This window comes from Chlorocebus sabaeus, chromosome 2, assembly GCF_047675955.1.
Source record: "Chlorocebus sabaeus isolate Y175 chromosome 2, mChlSab1.0.hap1, whole genome shotgun sequence".
Taxonomy (NCBI): domain Eukaryota; kingdom Metazoa; phylum Chordata; class Mammalia; order Primates; family Cercopithecidae; genus Chlorocebus; species Chlorocebus sabaeus.
Window position 1 is genome coordinate 13,167,564 of NC_132905.1, and position 22,467 is coordinate 13,190,030.

At 39.1% G+C, this 22,467-nt stretch overlaps 1 protein-coding gene across 1 annotated transcript; it reads left to right on the top strand.

Moving 5' to 3' along the window:
- Positions 1 to 2: 2 nt before the first annotated feature.
- On the top strand, positions 3 to 19,199 carry DPM1 (dolichyl-phosphate mannosyltransferase subunit 1, catalytic). Its single transcript, XM_008014090.3, has 9 exons — positions 3 to 185; positions 3,198 to 3,297; positions 7,335 to 7,368; positions 9,062 to 9,138; positions 9,224 to 9,249; positions 12,454 to 12,549; positions 13,528 to 13,596; positions 17,887 to 18,001; positions 18,920 to 19,199. The coding sequence occupies exons 1-9, from the start codon at positions 25 to 27 to the stop codon at positions 19,022 to 19,024; spliced, it is 783 nt and encodes a 260-aa protein (XP_008012281.1). The 5' UTR covers positions 3 to 24; the 3' UTR covers positions 19,025 to 19,199.
- The last annotated feature ends 3,268 nt before the right edge of the window (positions 19,200 to 22,467 follow it).

Sequence of the window (22,467 nt, forward strand, 5' to 3'; positions counted from 1 at the left end):
TCCGGCATCTGGCTCAGTTCCGCCATGGCCTCCTTGGAAGTCAGACGTAGTCCTCCCAGGTCTCGGCGGAAGCTGGAAGTGCGCAGTCCACGACGGGACAAATATTCGGTGCTTTTACCCACCTACAACGAGCGCGAGAACCTGCCACTCATCGTGTGGTTGCTGGTGAAAAGCTTCTCCGAGAGGTAGCGCACTAGGTCTCCCTCCCCGAGGAATGAGATGAGCTGGCTTCCCCGGCCCGGGTGTCTGCAGCTGGCTGCGCGAGGCGGCCCTCTCCAACCTTCTTTGCCTCACGCAGAAAGGCCCAGGGATAGGGCCACCCTGTGAGGGAAGCAGAGACAGATGCTTCTTGGGTTTTCTTCGTGTCCTGGGTTCTCATTTCTGCCCTTGGGTTTTGTGAGACACTCATTTATTATGAAGTACTCGCGTCCCCCGCCTTTTCGTAGAAAGGTTGGCCACTCTTTTACTTGGAAGCAAGGCTGAAAGCGTGACCCCACTCCTCCCTCTAGGCGGTCAGGATCTGCGGCAAGAGCCAGGAGTCCAAGCGAGAGCGTTCACTCTCCACTCCAGTGCCGAGTGCTTATATAAGCATGAGGTTTGGTGTGTGTGGGTTAGGGAGCTATTGCTGGGCACGATAACCTTTCTGGAAAGGAGAGAGCAGAAGGGCATCTTCGCTGATCACTGGTGGATGTTTGGTGTGATTGTTAGAACCGGGATGGGGGGTGGGTGGAGTTCGAATTTGGAAGTGTGTTAATGCAGTGTTTTTAAAAACTGCAAAAATTCCTGGAGTCGGTACGGAGTAACTTGTTTTACGATTGCACAAATGGGATCGTGCTGTGAAATCTTTAAATACTTTTTTTCATATTAATATATCGAAACATAGCAAATTACTTTGGAAGTTAGGTAACATTCCATATGGCTGTGTTATTTAATCAGGTCATGGCAATGAGCTGGATTATTTCCAGCGGCTTTAGATTGTTTTTGTTTTTTGACTTTTGCTTTGCAAATAAGAACAAGGACTTTGTTCACACCATATTTTCCAGCTAAATTTAGAAAAGTGCTTGACACATAGCGGTGCTCCTTTATTGCATCAATGTTGGCAGCAGACACACTCATACTTTTACTTGTGTACTGGGGATAAATGATTCGAGGTAGGATTGCTAGGTAGACAGAAATGTGCTTAAAATGGACAGTTATTGCCAAATTGCTCTAAAGAAAAAAAGGGTTGTACAAGTTAGGACTCTCCATTCTTCACAATTGCTCTAAAGATAAAAAAAGATTGTACAAGTTAGGATTCTCCATTCTTCAGAGTGCCTGTTTTCCCATCAGCCAGCCAGCCTGAGCATTATTAAACTTGACATTGCTGGAAGTACCCATTTGTGAAAACCATTGCTGTTTTGATTGTATTTCCTTGCATAACTGCCTGCACATGCCTTGCCCCTCAAAGTTTTAAAGTTTTTGTTTTTCCTGTTTACTATTTTAATTTTTATTTTTATAAGCTGTAAATTAAAGAAATTAACTGTCATACAACCGATCTCGTTCAGGGCTTGTATTCTAATTTTGCAAATTTTTTTGTTGCCTTAATTTTTTTCTGTAGTACAGTTTATCTTTACTTTTAATGGTTTGTGAATGAATCTTTTAAGATCAAAATGAAGTTTGATAAAGGAAACAAAACTTTGCTTGTCAGATGCAATCAAATTACCTGAAGTTAGCCCAGCTTGGTATCTTTAAGCTGCCTCACCCTTAGGTGGTGTAGCTGCTTTGAAGTGGAAGGGGACAGTAATTTTCTTTTAACGACCCCATTTTGTTTATGGAATTTCTCTTTCAGCACGTCTATTAAAATCACCTTACATATTTTGGCATGTAAAGGCACCAGCGCCCAAGTTTAAGACACAGTGGGAAGCCAAAGTCATTGTGTCTACTCTTGGAGAATAGATAACACAGGGTTTTGCTTTCTTGTCTTAAAAGTTTGCTGGGGCTGACTTGTTAAAGCCTTTTAACAGTGGAATATGTTTTCTGGTTGATTTTCTTGCATATGTTTCTTAAAGCAGGACCAAGAGAAAACGGAATGTTATGTCGTAGGTATTGGGCTGTGTCTCTTCTTCTTTCTCCTTAACTTTTCCTTATAAAATTAATTTTTAAAATGTCTTTGAAAAGGGAAGGAGTAGGGGTGACCACATGTACAGCCATGTAGTATTTATCCACCAAGTATTGTGTTGGTTTGTTTTTAGACTAGAAACGTACTACCTGAGGTTAATGGGAAGTAACGTGTTAATTCTGAAGCGCAGTGGAATCTTTGGTAATGCTACTCTGCTTTTGTTTTTTTAATTTGATAATGTGAAGTGATAGGCGCAACTATTTGAAATTGTGGTTTAAGATTGTGTCACCATTCTAAAATAGGTTTTTTTAAAAGGTGAAATTAAATCAGATTTATATTTGATTATTCTATTTGGATCAAATTAACAAGAATAATCACTCAGAGTTACTCAGTTTGGTTTGAGTTAACATGTAAAGTACTTTTGAAATATTTTATGTAACTAAGATTTGCTATTAAGGTTCAGAATTCTATTTCCGAAGTAGGTAATAAAATTTCATATAGCTAGGCACGGAGGCTCATGTCTGTAATACTAGTACTTTGGAAGGCTGAAGCGGGCAGATCACGAGATCAGGAGATCGAGATCATCCTGGCTAACACGGTGAAACCCCGTCTCTACTAAAAATACAAAAAATTAGCCTGGCATGGTGGCGGGTGCCTATAGTCCCAGCTACTTGGGAGGCTGAGGCAGGAGAATCGCTTGAGGCCAGGAGACAGAGGTAAGCCGAGATTGTGCCACTGCACTCCAGTCTGGCGACAGAGCAAGGCTCCACCTCAAAAAAAAATTTGAGACTCCATCTCAAAAAAAAATTTCATGTGATACATGGGTCATTACCTGATTTTCTTTTGAACTAAAACGTATGTTCTCTGGGTAAGAATTCTTTAATATCTCAGGACATTAGCATGTTTCAGCAACATACGGGGTTTGCAGGTAAAGTACTAAATGTTTGACATTTATTTCATTTGATAATTGAAGTTTTCCTCAATGATCAATATAGCAATAAATCTCCACTTATACGTGTAAGGAATTAGTAATTTTTAAATTACTTTTAAATTTGAGAACACTGTCATCAATTATTAATACAAATTTAATTTTTTTTAGTGGAATCAACTATGAAATTATAATCATAGATGATGGAAGCCCAGATGGAACAAGGGATGTTGCTGAACAGTTGGAGAAGATCTATGGGTCAGATAGAATTGTAAGTTATACGAACATTTTTCTGTCATATGAATTGTGATTATGTAGGGAAAAGATGAGACATGAACAATGCTTAAATTAAACCTATTTGTTTAGAAACTGAAAAGATAAAGAGCAACTTAACACAGTTGGGATTCAAATGCATTTTCATTGTCCGTAAAATTTTACATATCTTTGGTATGTTGTGTCAATGGTCATTTTACAGCAAAGAGTGTGCTTTTGGATAAACTCTGTTTATGACTAATTCTGCAGGTAAATATTCTTGAAGGGCAAAAATTAAAGCCTGATACTGTATTGACAAGGAATATTATAGAATTGGGTTGTAATTGGTAGTGTGTGTGTTTTAATCTCTCTTGCTCCCTTTCGGTAAGTATTCTCATATTTTCATTAGAGAATACTGCCTGAAATTAAGAGCTTGTAGGTAGAAAAAGTTATTGTTTTCTTGTGAAACGTTAATGACTTCTCAGAGTACTTGGCATTTTTAGTCTATAGAATAGTCTTGTGGCAGTGGATTGACTTTCTTAGTTCTAAACTTTAGATTTTCCCACTGCACCCTGAAACTTGTTATTCTAATATAGAAGTTACTTAGGCAAATACAGAGTTTATTTTATAATGGCTTCCTGAATTTCATTTTTGGTCACTGGTTTGGATTTATAAGTGTTTATGTATGCTTGTGAGTGCTTTTATAATTTATATTCATAAATAATTGCAGACCAGAGTTTTTCAGTCTTGGCACTATTGACGTGTGGACAGATTAATTCTTTACTGTGGGGGTTGTCCTGTGTGTTGTAGGATGTTCAGCACCATATGTGGACTCTCCTCACTAGATGCCATTAGAAACCCTCCTCCCCACTTGGCAACCGCAAATGTTTGGATATTGTCAGATATTTCCTTAGGTAAAAAATTATCCTTTGCCTCCAGTACAGAACCATTGGTATAGAGAAAGAAGTCCCTTTGAGAACCTTTATTGTTATTTACAATTCAAGAAATGGTAAATTAATCATCATTTTTAAAAAAACAGTCATCTGGTCTTGATAAATCTCAGTAATAGAAATACTTTCTACTTAAAGGTCAGTGTCAGTTGTATGAGGTCTTAGTGGCAAAAGTTCTAAAGGAACTGTGTTACTCACTACATGGTAAATCTATACTAGAAATTCTTTCAGTCTGTCTCACAGATGAGTAACTCAGGTCTGTCACACCTCAAGTCTTCTCTGAAAATCTTCTAATGGATAGGAATACAGAAGGAGGTAAAAAGTTGACAAATTTTCAGGCTTCTAGCGGAGACTTTCGGTAATGCTAGGTTCGAATTTCTGGCCAGTAGCTCCCCAGGTTTTCTTTTAGAAGCCCAGGGTGAAGGCCACTGATTCACAACATTCTGAGTTATGTGCTGCCATTTAATCTGGGACCATCAACCAGACAACATTTTGAATACTTTTGTCATAAAACCTCAGTCTTAGGATGTGATTGATTGATTTTAGGGGATGTGATTGATTGATTTTAGGGGATGTGATTGATTGATTTTAGGGAATGGTTACTAAACCTTTCAAATTTTGAAACAAGGTTGTCTTCAAAGACATTTTTCCTATCAACCTGATAAAATTTAAAATGAGAAAAGAATTTGCATTCACTGTTGTGATTTCCCTCTACTACCAGATAAAATTCCTTATTCATTCATTGTTTTATGACATTTAAATAAGTTAAAAAGAAAGTGACTTAAAAAAAAGAAAAACAGTATTAATCCATGCTAGGGATGACACTTGCTTTCAGTGACATACATATGTTTAGTTGGGAAGATGAGGGATTATGGAAACCATGTTAGAATACCTCAGATAAAGTATTCACCACAGATGCTTTCTCAGCCTTTCAGACTGGCTGAAATGAATCTTTCAGAAAAGAAGCCAAAGAAGATATTTTTTAAAATTCTGTAAGTGACACAACTGAAGCAAGCAGTTAGGTCATTTTTAATGACCTAACTAGGTAGGACCATAGAGAAATTTGGGGCACTTACCCTGAACTATTCACAATGCTTACAAGGCAGAGATCTGAAATTGTGAAGGACTTCAACTGCCCTATGTTGAGTGCTTCTGTTATGTTTGGTTTATGTAGTTTGTTTCATCCCCCAACTTGAGATCAGATAAAGTCATATATTTTGTCATATTTTCTTCCAGCTTTATTGAGGTAAAATTGACAAAGTTACATATATTTAAAGTATATAATGTGATGGTTTGATACACGTATACATTCTGAAATGAATACTACATTTGGAGAATGAATCTGTCCATCACCTCACTTAGTTACCCTTGGGGGCGAGTTGACAGTGATGAGGACGGTTAAGATCTGCTCTCTGTATATTTCAAGTATATAATATGATACTATTAACTATAGTCACCAACCTCCGAACAACCTATGCCAAGACTACACCAGCCAAAGCGCAACACACAATTGACCCAATAACTTGACCAACGGAACAAGTTACCCTAGGGATAACAGCGCAATCCTAGAGTCCATGTCAACAATAGGGTTTACGACCTCAGTGTTGGATCAGGACATCCTAATGGTGCAGCAGCTATCAAGTGTTCGTTTGTTCAACGATTAAAGTCCTACGTGATCTGAGTTCAGACTGGAGCAATCCAGGTCGGTTTCTATCTAATTCCTTCCTGTAAGCTCTTACAAGACAGAGGTGTATTTTATCCATCTTTATGCAAGATATACTTTGCTATAGATGTAAATTATGACTTAAAAATTTTTAAATGTGAGGACAGTGCAGTAAGTGTAGAGGATTTTTTTTTTAGCAGAGTTAGATTGTTATCAGCTTAAAATAGCCTATTATCACTATAAGATGGGTTTTGTAAGTCTCATGGCAATCATAAAGGAAAAGCCTAAAGTAGATTCACAAAAGATAAAAAGTAAGGAATCAAAGCATAATAATACAGAAAATCATCATAAAGGAAAGGAGAAAGGGAAAGAAGCAAAAGATCTACAAAACAACTACAAGCAATTAACAAAATGGCAGTAGGAAGTTCTTACATGTCAGTAATTACCTTGGATATAAAGGGATTAAATTCTCCAAAGACCTGGAGTGACTGAATGGATTTTTTTAAAAAGAGCCAACTATATGCTTCCCACAAAAGACTTGAGTTGTGAGGACACACATAGACTCAAAGTGAAGGGATGGAAAAAAACATTCCATGCAAATAAAAACCTCCAGCAGATTGCATGTAGTGAAAAAAAAAAAAATTCATCCTGCTTTAATTGAAAATGCTTTGTTGAGAGATTTGCAGTCAGAGGCAACCTGCTTACATACTGGCAAGTGTAGAAGGGGACAAGATAGACAAGACATGCTCACTAATGAGTCTACCTGATCCCCATACCTCAGAAACATAGGGCACAGTGAGAACTTTGGCATTCGACTTTTTAAGTGTCCAGCCAAAAGGAAAAACTAAACAAAGTCAAGCTCCAATTATTAAGCAAAAATATTTAGAAGGATTAAATAATTGACAAATAAAAAGAGAAAGAATTTAATTAGGAATATGACATGTCCTTGGACCAGTAGAGGAGATGAGGTCATCCAAGCATAAGGTCAAGATAAGTTAATAGAGGAAGAGTGATATTAGTATTCAAAACCCAAAGGGAATTGAGAGAACAAACATCAGATTTCCCAAGACGGTGTGAAATAATGAGGTAAGTCCTACATTTTTCTAGGAAGGAATCAATAGGTTTAAAAGGAAATTCAAGTATAGATGTAAGGACGTGTTATTTAAAATTGAGTGACAACAGAAAAAAAAATTTTTAATTTTGATTGTAGGGTCGGGGTTAAAGAATGTTGCTTTGCCTCAGAAGCTATGTTAAACTATTTGGTTTGTTAGCAAATGCTTTTTTTTTTCTTTTGACAAAAAAAACATTAACTATACTCTGCTTTAAGTTCTAACAAGTGCAACTATATTTCTATTAAAATGAGTATGCACTTTTGAATAAAATAAAATTTAACATGATAACATTTCTGTTTCTTTGTGTAAAATGCTGTTTCTTATTTTACAGCTTCTAAAACCACGGGAGAAAAAGTTGGGACTAGGTAAGTCGCGGAACCTCTAACCCCTCATACCTGCTACTTGCCTGGTGACATGATCCAGTGTGTATTTGCCCAGTTTGGAATAGGGCCAAAATACAGTAACTTACTGTGATGGTTTTTAATGATCTTAATGACATTTAAATGGTATAACTTGGGTTGCCTGTATAAGTCAAGGCCCACTCAGGAAAATAGAAACCACTATAAGTCTTTCGGTGTAGGGAATTTAATACTGAGTCGCTGGTTACACTGGTGAAGGAGTTCCTGAGAAACCACATGGAGCAGTGAGGCTACTAAGATTAGTAACAGCTGGAGGTCACTGCCACCCCTAGGGATGGAGCAACAGCAGGAAGAGATGTTTTAAGAGCCTAAGAACCTGGGCTGCCCAGAGGGAGCTAGAATGATGGGGTGGGGGCTGCCTGCAGGAGCTAGAACTGTGGGAAATTCCCAGTCAGAGGTAGCGGTTTCTCCATGTTGGTCAGGCTGGTCTTAAATTCCCAACCTCAGGTGATCTACCTGCCTCAGCCTCCTAAAGTGCTGGGATTACACACGTAAGCCACCGCACCTGGCCAATGTTTTTGTATTTTTAGTAGAGATGAGGTTTCACCATGTTGGTTAGGCTGGTCTCGAACTCCCTGACCTCGAGTGACCACCCGTCTCAGCCTCCCAAAGTGGTGGGATTACAGGCATGAGCCACCACACCCAGCCGATATTCACTTCTTAACAAAATAAGTTAGAAGAGTTCAGCCTTGCTTATAAAACACCTGTGAAGTGTCTGGACTAGAGAACGCAGGAATCCCCAAGTCCTGCTCCTGACCAGTTACCCTAGCCTGCCAAGTCCCTGTGGGACTTTGAGGCATGGAGCTGGCTAAGTAATTGTCAGCAAGGCCTTTGGCCCCAAATACCAGAGCAAGGGTCTAGCGTACCAGGCGTACGGTGTAAAAGACTATGTGGCTTTTGTGGAAGTGGACTTAGAGCTAGGAAGAGCAGAAGCAGGGAGGCTTGTTAGGTAGTCATCTAAGCATCAGAAGGTAGCACCTGGAACTAAGTGACGATGGACAAGAAAAAGGGAATTGAAATGTTTTGGGTGGTGAATCAGTAGGACTTAATTATAGTTTCGAAGTTATGATTAAAAGTAGGAAATCAAGAGTCATCTCTAGACCTGTGGATGGAGCAATTGGATAGTTGGTGCCATTTCCTGGAGAGGTGGCCTGTAAGAGAGAGGTAGAGAATTGGAAGATGATTTTTCGATGTTATCTTTGAGATTTCTGAAATACCCACAAGGAGATGTTAAGTAGGAAGCTGATTTGTAAATGTGGAGCTCTAAGGAAGGGTCTGACTTCATCAGTCTCTTAGGGGGATGCTAAGGAAACACCAGATGGGTTTTTAAAGCATCAGAATGTGATAATTGCTACATAATCTCAGACTTTTGAACTTATAAACTATTTGCTCAACTGAAATAGAGGTATGATCTCTTCTATTAAATTGACATCTGAATGGGGGTGTGGCCAGCTACCTTCTTGATTATATATGTAATATACATGAACCTGTGTACCTAAGGTGAAAAATACCGATTTATTAATACCACTTTTAGAGGACTGATGTATGCTCTTCAGGTGCTAAACAGTTTCCTCCATGTTCAAATGTATATGTTAAGATTTCTGTTGACTTTCTTGAATGGATATACTTTCATTTTTAGGAACTGCATATATTCATGGAATGAAACATGCCACAGGAAACTACATAATTATTATGGATGCTGATCTCTCACACCATGTAAGTGGTATGTTTCTTTATTAGCTATTTATGATAATCTTAGCCTATTTTACTGACATTACTGTTTATTCTTTCCAAATTTCAGCCAAAATTTATTCCTGAATTTATTAGGTAGGTACTATTTCTAATATTTGAAAGAAATATGACTGGAACCGTTTATCTTACTGGTTTTGGGCTTATTTTCATTTTTTATTAATCAAAAATATACGTACTATTTTTTTCTATCAAAAATATAAACAAAGCTTGGGAGGTCAAGGCAAGAGGGTTGCTTGAAGTCAGGAGTTTGAGACCAGCCTGGGCAACAAAACAAGTCCTTATCTCTACAAAAAAAATAACAAAAATTAGCCAGGCACAATGGCATGTGCCTGTAGTCCAGCTACTCAGGAGGCTCAGGTGGGAGGATCACATGAGCCCAGGACTTGAAGGCTGCAGTGAGCTATCATCATGCCTCTGCATTCTAGTCTTGGTGACCCTGAGACAGAGTGAGACCTTGTCTCTAAAATATTTATCTGTATAGATAGTAGACACACACACACAAAAAACACACATTTGAGACTAAATGATGTACTTTAGGAGTCCTGAGGAGCAAATCAATAGTTAGTTCCTTTGTTATCTGAATTCTTTCAGACCACAGAAAAAGGTGGAAGACGGCTTCTTTGATAAATGGAATTAAGCCTTGAGTTATTAGAGTAAAACACCATGAACAAAAGAGTTTATTCCAGGAATGCCAGAATGGCTCATTATTGGTAATCACTCATAATTCATTCATTATCTTAACAGAGTAGTGTGGTTAACTCTGTAGATGCTAAAGGAGATATTATTTACTACCATTTTCTAGTTAAAACTTTAAGAATAGAAGGAAACCTCTTAAGCATAATAAAAATAACCCAGTCCTAATACAAATATCACACCAAATAGTGAAATGCTGAATCATTTCCAGTAAATTCATTAAGATAGGCATGCTAGCTATCATTAAACATGGAAATGTTAATACAGTAACACAAGAATTTAGTTAAATATTAGTAAAGTATACATAATTTATTTGTAGGCAATATAATTATATTCTTAGCCCAAAGATCACAAAACCTCTGTGAATAAGATTTTGGAAGCTGTTCTGAGTTTAAGCTAGATACACAAAAACAATCAGATTATTGGCCGTCCAGTTTAGAATAGTTCAGGGAGTTCCCACTAACATCTAGGGAAAAATTCAAGCTCATTCCCTTGTCCCTCAAGCCCCTATGTGTTTGTTGGCCTCTGCCTCCCTTTCTGACCTCTGTCTTGTGCTCCTCCCTCTGTCTTGTGCTCCTTCCTTTCCTTTCCATGCCATAAGCATGCTTCTCTGCCTGAAATGCTGTTTCCATGCTCCTTGATGACTGTCTGCTGCTCATCCTTCAATCTCTGCATAAAGTCACCTTATACCTTTTTTGGTTATATCTCCAGTGCGCAAAAGCCTCTTTAACCTGTAGAGTAGAAAATGGGCAAAAAGATACAAACAGACCATCTGTAGGAGAAATCCAAATGGCTAATAAAAGAAGACGTTCTTCCTGGAATGTAGTCAAGGAAATAAACACAAAATAACTGCGTGTTACCATTTTATTATGCATTAGTTTAACAAAGTTAAAAACTTTTAGAGCAGTAATATCCAGTACCAATAAGATGGTAAAAAATGGACACACAAATATAAGTTGCTATAACCCTTTTGGAAAATATGTGTTCGAATTTGGGAAAATACGTGTTAGAATTAAAAATACTCAGGCTTCATTTGGGCAGTTCCAGTATATTCCATTTTGGGGAGTCTAAGCAGTAATACATTTATAAAAATGTTTATTGTGGCCGGGCACGGTGGCTCATGCCTGTAATCCCACACTTTGGGAGGCCGAGGCAGGTGGATCATGAGGTCAAGAGATAGAGATCATCCTGGCCAACATGGTGAAACCCCGTCTCTACTAGAAAAATAAAAAATTAGCCGGGCATAGTGGCACTTGCCTGTAGTCCCAGCTACTTGGGAGGCTGAGGCAGGAGAATCACTTGAACCCGGGAGGTGGAGGTTGCAGTGAGCGAAGATCTCGCCATTGCACTCTAACCTGGCAACAGAGTGAGACTCCATCTCAGAAAAAAAAAAAAGAAAGGTTTATTGTAGCACTGTTTATTGTGGTTGAGAGGGTGGGGCACCATGAAGACAACCACAGAGGTGTGTGAGTTGAATATTCTATGAAGTAGTTTTGCAACTATTAAAAAGAATGGGAAAGAGCTCTCTTGACCTATAGGGATGTCTGTGATTCCATGATTTGCATTGTTTTTGTTTTATGATGGAAGCTCGATCTGTCATCCAGACTGGAGTGTAGTGGCACAATCTCACTCACTGCAACCTCCACCTCCCAGGTTTAAGCAGTTCTCCTGCCTCAGCCTTCTGAGGAGCTGGGAATACAGGCACGTGCCACTAAGCCTGGCTAATTTTTGTATTTTTAGTAGAGATAGTTTCGCTGTGTTGGCCAGGCTAGTCTCGAACTCCTGACCTCAAGTGATCCACCCACCTCCCAAAGTGCTGGGATTACAGGCGTGAGCCACCACATCTGACTCCATGATTTGTATCATTAACTGACAAAGGCCAGGTCACAAAATGTACTTTTTTTGCATTCCAATTTTGTAAATGCAGACAAAAATCCTAGGGGTATATGTGTGTCTTTATCTTTCTGTAGGCAAAGAAAAGTGTGGCAGGACATCAGGCTGTTTTTTAGTATTATTTGCTTCAGAGAAGGCAAGAACAGAATGGAAGGGTATTGGGGAAATTGAGAGACAAGGTCTTCCATTGTCACCCAGGCTAGAGTACAGTGGCACAATCACAGATCACTGCAGCCTCAACTTCCCTGGCTCAAACGATCCTCCCGTTGCAGCCTCCCAAATAGCTGAGACTAAAGGCATGTGCCACTGTGCCCGCCTTTTTTTTTTTTTTTTTTTTTTTTGAGATGGAGTCGCCCAGGCTGGAGTGCAGTGGTGTGATCTCGGCTCACTGCAGCCTGCCTCCTGGGTTCAAGCGATTCTCTGCCTCAGCCTTCTGAGTAACTGGGATTACAGGCGCCCGCCACCACGCCAGGCTAATTTTTATATTTTTAGTAGAGATGGGGTTTCACCTTGGCCAAGCTGTCCTTGAACTCCTGACCTTGTGACCCACCCGCCCCGGCCTCCCAAAGTGCCGGGATTACAGGTGTGAGCCACTGCACCCAGCCTGTGTTGGCTTCTCTTAAAAGTTTTGTGTAGGTCATGAAAATGATGTTGAAATGGCTTTTTCTAATTGACAGCTAATTTATTCTACAGGAAGCAAAAGGAGGGCAATTTTGATATTGTCTCTGGAACTCGCTACAAAGGAAATGGAGGTGTATATGGCTGGGATTTGAAAAGAAAAATAATTAGGTAGGTACATGTGTTACAACTTCTTTATTAGTATAACTACTGGAAGTGTATTCATAGCAAGTATTTGGATTAGCTATCATGCTGCCTGGGATTTGTGGGATCAGGTTATAATTTCCGGTAAATATTCCCAGATAGTTTCTTACAGTTTTTCCTGTGATTAGGGCCTGGATGTTTTTTATTAAGGAAAAATCAGCATAAACCTTTGGACCTTTGGTAGAAATGGCCTCATTCAGCAAAAGTTACTATACTGGACCTCCAGTTTTAATTTATGTGACCTGTTCCATACTTTTAGACTAAATATTTAGGGTTTCTCCCCATAATTATAGTGTTATTTTAATTAAGATCGATTTCAGACAGACCTGGGTTAAAGTCTCAGCTCACTGCAACCTCTGCCTCCTGGGCTCAAGCGATTCTCCTTTCTCAGCCTCCTGAGTACCTGGGACTGTGGACATGCGCCACCATGCCCGGCTAATTTTTGTTTTTGTAGAGATGGGGTTTCACCATGTTGCCCAGGTTGCCCTCGAACTCCTGAGCTCAGGTGATCCGCCTGCCTCAGCTTCCCATTAGCTGGGACTACAGGCACGCACCACCATGCCCAGCTAATTTATGTATATATATTTATATTTTTATATATATGTATTTATGTTTATATATGTATTTTTATATATATATTTTTATGTATACTTTTTTTTTTTTTGGTAGTGATGGGGTTTCGCTATGTTGTCCAGGCTGGTCACTCCTGGGCTCAAGTGATCCACCCATCTTGGCCTCCTGGGATTACAGGTGTGAGCCACCGCACCTAGCCAGGTCTCCTTTCATTGACTAAAAATTTCTCTTTTGTTCTAGATAAATAACATTTTTATGAAATTAATGTTACGTTTATGCAATTAGTATAGCATTTTAACATTGTTCTTCGATGTGTTTCTCTTGTTTATAAATTGTATTTTGTAAAGAAAATCTGATTGTTTTATTTGGCAGCCGTGGGGCCAATTTTTTAACTCAGATATTGCTGAGACCAGGAGCATCTGATTTAACAGGAAGTTTCAGGTACAGTGAAAATTTCCACTATTTTTATATAACTTCTTGGCTAACTTTCTTTACAATGGATATTTTAAAGAAACACTCTACATTTCCACCTTGTATGCATACTGGGATACTAAAAAGGCGACTAAAATTCCTAAAAGTTGCTAATGAAACCTAAACGTATCGGGAGACATATTGTGCTTTTCCTTGAAAAAGTTGAAGGCAGTTAGGTTTGTGTGCTTTTTAACATTAGTATTAAGGCTCAACTGCTCTTTGGAACATTGCTATTACTGATAATCTGTTCCAAAGAACAGCACATACTTCAGTAATTTTCTGCATTTCATATGAATACTAACAGCATTGTCCACAGAAAAGGTTAAACTTTTTAATATTTATATAGAGCTCTCTCAGTTACCTTGTTCTCCATGTTTAAGGAAATTTTTGTTGTTGTTTAATTTGGTCAAAGCTTCGGTCCCTCTGAGTTCTGTGTGTCTGTTTCTGGGTGTGTGGGGTGGTGGTCTAGATTTGCTGTAGTAGATGTGAGCTGCTTTGTGTGACCATGGCAAATGACAAAACTTGCCAGATTTTTCTTTTAATCTCTGAAACTATAAAATGCCCCTGCATCTACTTTAGTGGCCCCAAGCCCCCCATACATTACTTAATAATTTATGTTTGTTGATACTTTTTTCCACTAAATAATGTTGATTGTTCGGTCCTTTGCTTGATGCAGGAAAATTTAAGTCCTTAAATGTGAGAATTGACACGCACACACACAAATTAGGACCTGGCTGTTGACAGTCAAAAAGAAAAATGAAGCCTCTCTGGAACGAAAAAGCAAATAGACTGGAGAGCTGAACTTGGGGATGAAAGAGAGGGGAGGCTATACCCTAAGGCTAAAGAGTCATTTGTGATACGATGAAGATCTCTGATTGCGGATGGGCGGTGACTGGTGGATGGGCAGTGGCTTGCGCCTATGATCCCAGCACTTTGGGAGGCCGAGGCATGTGGATCACTTGAGGTCAGGAATTTAAGATCAGCCTGGGCAACATGGGGAAACCCTGTCTCTACTAAAAATACAAAAATTAGCCGGGTGTGGTAGCGTGTGCTTGTAATCCCAGCTACCCAGGAGGCTGAGGCAGGAGAATCGCTTGAGACCCAGAGGCAGAGGTTGCAGTGAGCTGAGATTGTGCCACTGCACTCCTGCCTGGTGACAGAGGAGGACTGTCAAAAAAAAAAAAAAAAAAGGCTGGGCATGGTGGCTTATGCCTGTAATCTCAGCACTTTGGGAGGCTGAGGCGGGTGGATCACAAGGTCGGGAGATCGAGGTCATCCTGGCTAACAGTGAAACCCTGTCTCTACTAAAAATACAAAAAATTAGCCGGATATGGTGGTGTCTCTGTAGTCCAAACTACTCGGGAGGTGGAGGTTGCAGTGAGCTGAGATCGCGCCACTATACTCCAGCCTGGGCAACAGAGCAGGACTCCGTCTCAAAAAATACATATATATATCTCTCTCTCTCTGATTGCCACGTGGCAACAATGCAAAGAATAGTGGCACTCACAAAATCTCTCTACAGAGGGAATGGCCAGTGTGGATTTCACAGGCCACAGTTTTGATGGTTTTGAATAAAAACTCAGGGTAACTGGTTGTGGAGATAGAGGTTGTGAAGAAAAACCCACACGGAGAGGAATGGGGTGAGGGTGCTTTGCTGCATCAGAACCTTACAAGGATTAGTGGAGGGGATGGGGTTGAAGGATGGCCTGGGAGTTCTGGATTTTCATATATTGAGAGCAGTGATAGCTGTGTTCTGTATAAATGACAGAGCAGCCAAACAGATAAAAATGAACCTGTTAATTGCAGAATTTTTTTTTTTTTTTTCTTCTGAGACAGGGTTTCGTTCTTATTGCCCAGGCTAGAGTGCAATGGCATGATCTTGGCTCATCACAACCTCTGCCTCCTGGGTTCAAGAGATTCTCCTGCCTTAGCCTCCCGAGTAGCTGGGATTACAGGCATGTGCCACCATGCCTGGCTACTTTTGTATTTTTAGTAGAGACGGGGTTTCTCCATGTTGGTCAGCCTGGTCTTGAACTCCTGACCTCAGGTGATCCTCCCACTTCGGCCTCCCCAAGTGCTGGGATTACAGGCATGAGCCACCGCACCTGGCCCAAAAAACTTTTTAAATAGTTAAATCTTATTGTCTTCTCATTTGAGTGGTGGTTTCTTAAATACATGCATTAAAGTTCACTTGTCGGTAGACAAAGTTCATTTTTGTCATTAAATCCCTAGATTTAGGAAGCAGGTGCTTTTTACTAAATAAGAAAAGGAATCCTGGAAAGGCTGCAGTCTAATATAAAGCCATTTAATAGCATAGATCACCTGGATCCTAATCCTATTTATGGGATTATATGGCTTCATGTAACATTTTACTTTACTGGCCGCAGTGTTAAAGATATCATGTGGATGGGGAGGAGGGAGGTGGCAGTGAAAAGAAATCTTAGAAAATGATTCTTAAGGGGAATAAAGCAACTCTTAAAGTCAGGAAATACTTCATAGCCTAATCCCAATTTTAAAGTAATGCTGGCTGGATGTGGTGGCTTACACCTATAATCTCAGCACTTTTGGGAGGCCAGTGATGGGAGTATATTTTGAGCCCAGGAGTTCAAGACCCCAGCTCTGGCAACATAGTGAGTCTCCATCTCTACAAAACCTTAAAAAAAAAAAAAATTCTAAATTATTTAGCAAATATTTAATGACCTTTCTTGCTTAGGATAAATATTTAATGGCCTTTCTTGCTTAGCATGGCACGGTGGCACGTGCCTGTAGTCTCAGCTATGTGGGAGGCTAAGGTAGGAGGATCTTTTGAGCCTGGAAAGTTGAGGCTGCAGTTAGCCATGGTTGTGCCACTGTACTCTGGGCAACAGAGTGAGACCCTGTCTCCAGAAATACAAATATATAATAAATAAAGGTAATGCGGAAACATTGTCCCATCGGTATCATAGTTCTTCGCAGCCCACCATCCCAGTGCTCACTCCCCTAACAGCATCTGACATATTATATATCTTTATTGAGTTTTTAAGTTCACTCCTTAACCCCAAAACATAAAATAGTACCTGATACTCAGTACATTGGTCAATAAATATTTGTTATTGAATAAATACTGCTACCATCAGATTCTCCTCTCTCCATATTTATTCCAAATTTATTCCTTTGAATCCTTAAGGATTCAAAGGATTGTGGATAAAGGAATGCACACACTAAGCTGTCATGTTTTTCTAAGGGCTGCACTGTCCTACACCCACTTCATAGTCAAAAGATAAGGTCGCCTTAGAAGTCTGAGGGAAAAAAAAATGTGGATTCAGAGTGAAACCCTGAGGCATAGTAGGTCCAGATGGCCTTAACTTTGAAGAGAACAAAATTACACCAAACTGCCTCTTGGCCTGCTTTCTCCCCTCTCCCCACAAAAAAAGGTAGAAATCGCTGCCTCCCTACCAACTGAAACACTGATCTTTTTAAAAAAAAAAAAAAAGTAAAGTGTCTGTGACTCTGAAAATAGGGAGCTCCCTGCTATTTAGTTACTGAAGAAAGTGCTTGGGTTTACCCCTGGACTGCCCAACTCCGCTATCTTTGTAAATCTGGTGTTTGGCCTGCAGTCCATCTAAAGTTAGGCTGCACATTCACCCGCTGTTAAGTGTCTATCTGTGACCTCAATTGGTGATAGGTGAATCCACCAGGATTGTTTCTATCCTGTGATGCCTCGTTCCTGTTTTAACCAAGCTTCCCAAGCTCATCCTAGAGCAACTTAGTTTATCCTAGGGAATTTATAAAGGAAGTCCTGAGAAATTGAAACTCATCATAAACATTTATTGGGAAATGACTGTTAATTATGAGATTCTTTCTTGTCATCTAATATATATTGTTGCTTCATCATCATCTGTCCACCCAGTTGTTTCAATATTTGGAACAGTTTCTTTCAACTTTAAATTTTAGGAAAATCTTAAATAATGATGGTTCTGCATCAAATGATTCATTTTACTGTATTTCACTAATTTCTGATAGTATGATGGGAAAATAATTGTATAAAAGATATTGATAATTCATTTTCAAAATTATTCTAAGTTATTTAGCAAATATTTAATGACCTTTCTTGCTTAGGAGAAATGTATCCTAATCATCAAGTGTGCGAGCTTTTCTGTTTACCAATGGCCAGTGAAAGTTTTAGGCTTTATACATACCAGTGAACTCTTTGAAAGATCAGGATACATGTAGGCACGTGTATTTATCCAGATGTTGATATATATTTTTGATTTCTTACAGATTATACCGAAAAGAAGTTCTAGAGAAATTAATAGAAAAATGTGTTTCTAAAGGCTACGTCTTCCAGATGGAGATGATTGTTCGGGCAAGACAGTTGAATTATACTATTGGCGAGGTATGCAACTGATGCTAAATAGTATGTCATGTTCCTGGTAAAGGAGCAGTAAGGTTTAGAATTTTTGTGATAAAAAGTTTAACTTCCATAACTGCTAAATTGTAGAGGTCTTCTAGTTGTTTAGAATATTCAGGCACAAAGGGTAAAAATTCACATTAGTACATTTGAACAGTAAGATTTAAAACATTAACAGTCAGCATTCTCTTTTAAATAATTAAAAGTTCCTGGTAGTTTCTCAATCCTAGCCCTTTCTTCTAACCAGTCAGCATTATGGACTGAGTCTCTTTGCTTCTCTTCTTTTTGTCACAGCCAGTGGCCACCATACTTCAAAATGAATGATGAGTTCTGTATGTCCATTTCCTGTTAGTCAGTGCAGATCAGGAATTACAGAGCAAGGGAGTGGTGATCTGTACTATTTAGGGCTAGTGAGTGAGCTCTTAGGGTAGGGAAGCCTCTCCTCATTTAATAGTAAAACTCTTATTCAGAGCAAGAAAATACCTAACCTGGAATGTCACTTTTCTTGTAGAAGTTACAAGCTGTTTTACTTAATGCTAAACCATTATAGCTAAATTTGACAACTGAAAAATCTGAGCAAAAGGCCATTTTACTTTCGGAGTATAACTTTTCCTTAAAATGCCAACTGAAACTTGAGTAAACCAAGATAATACCTAGAATCAGTGCTTTTTAAACAGTTGTAGATTTGGTTCATATGACCTATCTTTAGATAATGCATGTTTAATTTTAAAGACTTGGAGATACACACAGTTGCTTTAAGAATCCCCTAATTTTATACTTACTTTAAGGACCTCTGTTGTAGTACTAATCCTATTTCTGTTGTGTTGGTAATGTGGTATACCTGCTAAGCTGCCTAATTTTTTTTTAAAGACTAACGTTAATTTTATTTTATTTTTTAACTAGGTTCCAATATCATTTGTGGATCGTGTTTATGGTGAATCCAAGTTGGGAGGAAATGAAATAGTATCTTTCTTGAAAGGATTATTGACTCTTTTTGCTACTACATAAAAGAAAGACACTCATTTATACTTATGTTCATTTCAGTTTATACATGAAAGAAGCCTGGGTACTGATTTTTATAAAATGTACTCTTAAAGTATAAAACATAAGGTAAGGTAAATTTCATGCATCTCTTTATGAAGACCACCTATTTTATATTTCAAATTAAATGATTTTAAAGTTACTGGCCTAATGAGCAATGTTCTTAATTTTCGTTTACATTTTGCTGTACTGAGACCTATAAATAAATATATATGGTTTTTTTGTTTTTTTTTTTTGCATAAAATATTGCTGCCTTCATTAGAGTATGTGAATGTAGAATTTTTTACATGGGGAATAATTTGAAATAGTCTTTATTAAAAACTGGAATCATAGATCTTTATACCTAATAGGTATCAGAAGTAAGATAATGTTATCTGATGAAATGTTTGTGGCTATGTCTGTAAGAATTGAAAAAGAAATACATACCTCTGCCCTTTCCTTAAAAATGTATCTCAAATTTCTTAAACTAGAAAATACATTTAGAGCAGGCATTTACAGTTGGGTTCTTTTCAGCTGTTGAATTGATGAACCATTTCATCTACCAAAGCAGGTCTATTTAAAATGCATATTGTGAATTGGGAAACAATTTGGCAGCAGTTGATTACATAGCCGTTTTTTTCTCTTTTGAGCAATAACCTCTATCAGTAAGGAAAAATATTAATGACACTGAGGCAGAAACTTTAGCTGCTACAGTAATTATTAAACATCTTACTGAATTATATAACAATTTTTTTCTCAAAAGACTTGTTTTCATATTAAAGACCCTCAGCAAAGCTCACATCCCTACTAATTTGAAAAATCTCTGCCTTAAGCTCTTCTCTCCATTTAGAAAAGTGTTCTGCCAGTTAAAATTCAGGCTAAGCTATCCAATAAAGCCAGGGCAAATATATATGTTTACCCACTTTCTCTAAAGTAGGTGTTTCAGAAAAGATCAGTTAATTTCTAACTGTAGCATAGGTTATGGTCATGTAGTATCTTTTAAAATTTGAGTAAGGGCATGCTTTGAGCAAGCAAGTTTAAGTTGACTTTCTTCTGGAAATAAAAGAGGTGTCTCTAAATTATTTATTGAACATATTCCTAATTACTAGATTTTCCTGGCTTAATTTGGCTGCTGAAGAAGTTGAGGCCAGGCACAATGGTCCATGTCTATAATCCCAGCACTTTGGGAGGCCAAGGCAAGAGGATGGCTTGAGCACAGGCGTTTGAGACCAGCCTAGGGAACATAGGGAGATCCTGTCTCTACAAAAATATAAAAAAATAAGCTGGGTGTGGTGGCACTCACCTGTGGTCCCAGCTACTTGGGAGGCTGAGGTGGGAGGCTCACTTGAGTCTGGGAGGTCAAGGCTGCAGTGAGCTATGATCATGCCTGGACAACAGAGTGAGACCCTGTCTTTTTTAAAAGCAAAAGAAAATTGAAAGTCTAATTTTTCATTTGCATTTCTGACAGATTCTACCAGAAATGAATCCCAGACTATAAAACCTGTGGTGTCGTTTTGAACATTAAAACCACCCCTTCCCACACTTCTATAGTTGAACCCATAGTACACATTCCAATAAGGACCACTCTTGTTCTGTTTCCCTTATGTCCAGAACTGTCCAGCTGGCCAGTGAGGGACCTGCCTTCCTTGGGGAAGAGACTTCTCTCATTCATAACAAGAAAATTCATCAGTGCTTGATGTGAAATTAGTTTTAAGCTAAGATAATAGAAATGTAATATTCTCAGGTTTTTTGGAGTGGTTAGAATTCATTTTTTCTTAACCTAAACTCAAAGTTGCGTTCTCAGTGTCAAGTATGTGGAGCAGAAATTAAGTAACAGCCTTAGAGAACCTACTATAGAGATAGTACTGCCTTCTCAGATACTCACTAAGTAGATAATGTTTGCCCTTTAAATCTTTTCAGTTATTCCACAATCACAACACTGTCACTCTTGGAATTTACCATAGAGAGAGTATTTGAGCAGTGAAGACTCAAAGCATTTGGAAGTCATTTAGAAAAGAATCTGGAATATTTGGATGCATTTTTGTAGTAAATCTGGTGCTTAAACACTGTAAAATTAAATATTTACATCTGAATTCAGCATCCCATTTTGCTTTGTAAATGAGGCCAAAGATGAAATCCAGATGTTTTCCCTTTGTATTTGTATTATCACTATATGGAATCTACGTATATCTAAGGAAAACTAAACTTAAACTTACTTTATTTCATTACTTTTTGTCTGTCTTCTGCAGTGTGTAATTAGATTCTTTATCTTAGTTCTCTGAATCAAATGCTTTGCCCCAACCCCTTTTTCCACGACTTTTTTCAGCTGTTTTCCTTTGAAGTACTGACTTGGTTTTTAAAGATACATTTTATCACAATTGCAGAAATGTGTTGTATAAAAGTTTGTTAAACATGGCTAACTGAAGTCTTAGGCGTTGAACAGCTATGTGTAACCACAATTTATACTACTTGCAGCGAACTCAGATTATTTTCGGATGTTAAGTATGGCCTGAAACCGTGTTAACTTGAAATGTAAAGAAACAGCAAAGGACAGGTGTATTTACGTAAAAATCAACATATTAAGGAAATAGGCTTGGTTAATTCTTCAGTATTGACATCTATTACTTGTCAATACATTTAACCAACCAGTGATAATTTAAATCATAATGATACTTTAACCAACCTTTTAAGGTTGGTTCAAACGTGTTGAGGAGATAATGTATTGGTTGGGATTGACCTAAATATACAAGGCAACCATGTGCTGTTTTATGCTACCCAGATTGCGGGAGGACCAAAAGCTATGTCCCTGGGACTACAAAGTGTGTTGTTTTAAGGATCGTGCAGAGAGCCACTGCGCCTGTTGGCAACATCACTTCTCATCCTGAAGTTTCACCAGTTGGGTGGCCTCAAGGCACTAGGATTCCTTTTTTTTTTTTTTTAATTCAGGTCAAAGAGAAGAGTCCATCCTGTGACTGGGAAGAATGTCAAGTCACAGGGTAACGGCGGACCTTAATAAAATCTCGGCCCCTCTGCACCGAATACCCCACTAGGAAGGGCTAAGGCATCCATGGGGTTGTGTCTCATCTCAAGTCGCTGTGTGAAGCACGAGGCCCTCACACCTCAGTTAAGGAAGGAGGCGTCAGGGGCGACCGGCCAGGTGTCCCGGCGCCTTCCCGCCGCTTCTCAGCCGTGGAAGCGCGGGCATCTGAGCACGTGGAGCCGCCCCAGGCCGCCCCGCACACCCCTCCCGCCAGATGTAGTCCAGGCCCAGCTGGGCCCGCGCAGGGATCCCCAGCACGGCCACCTGACTGAGTGCTGGGCGTGCTGCGGCCCGCTGCTTCTGCCTCCGCCGCCGGCGCTGCGGCCAGAGGAAGGCGCCCGCCAAGCACACGGGCCCCGGGAGCGCACTGCGGCCATTATCCGCGGCGCCT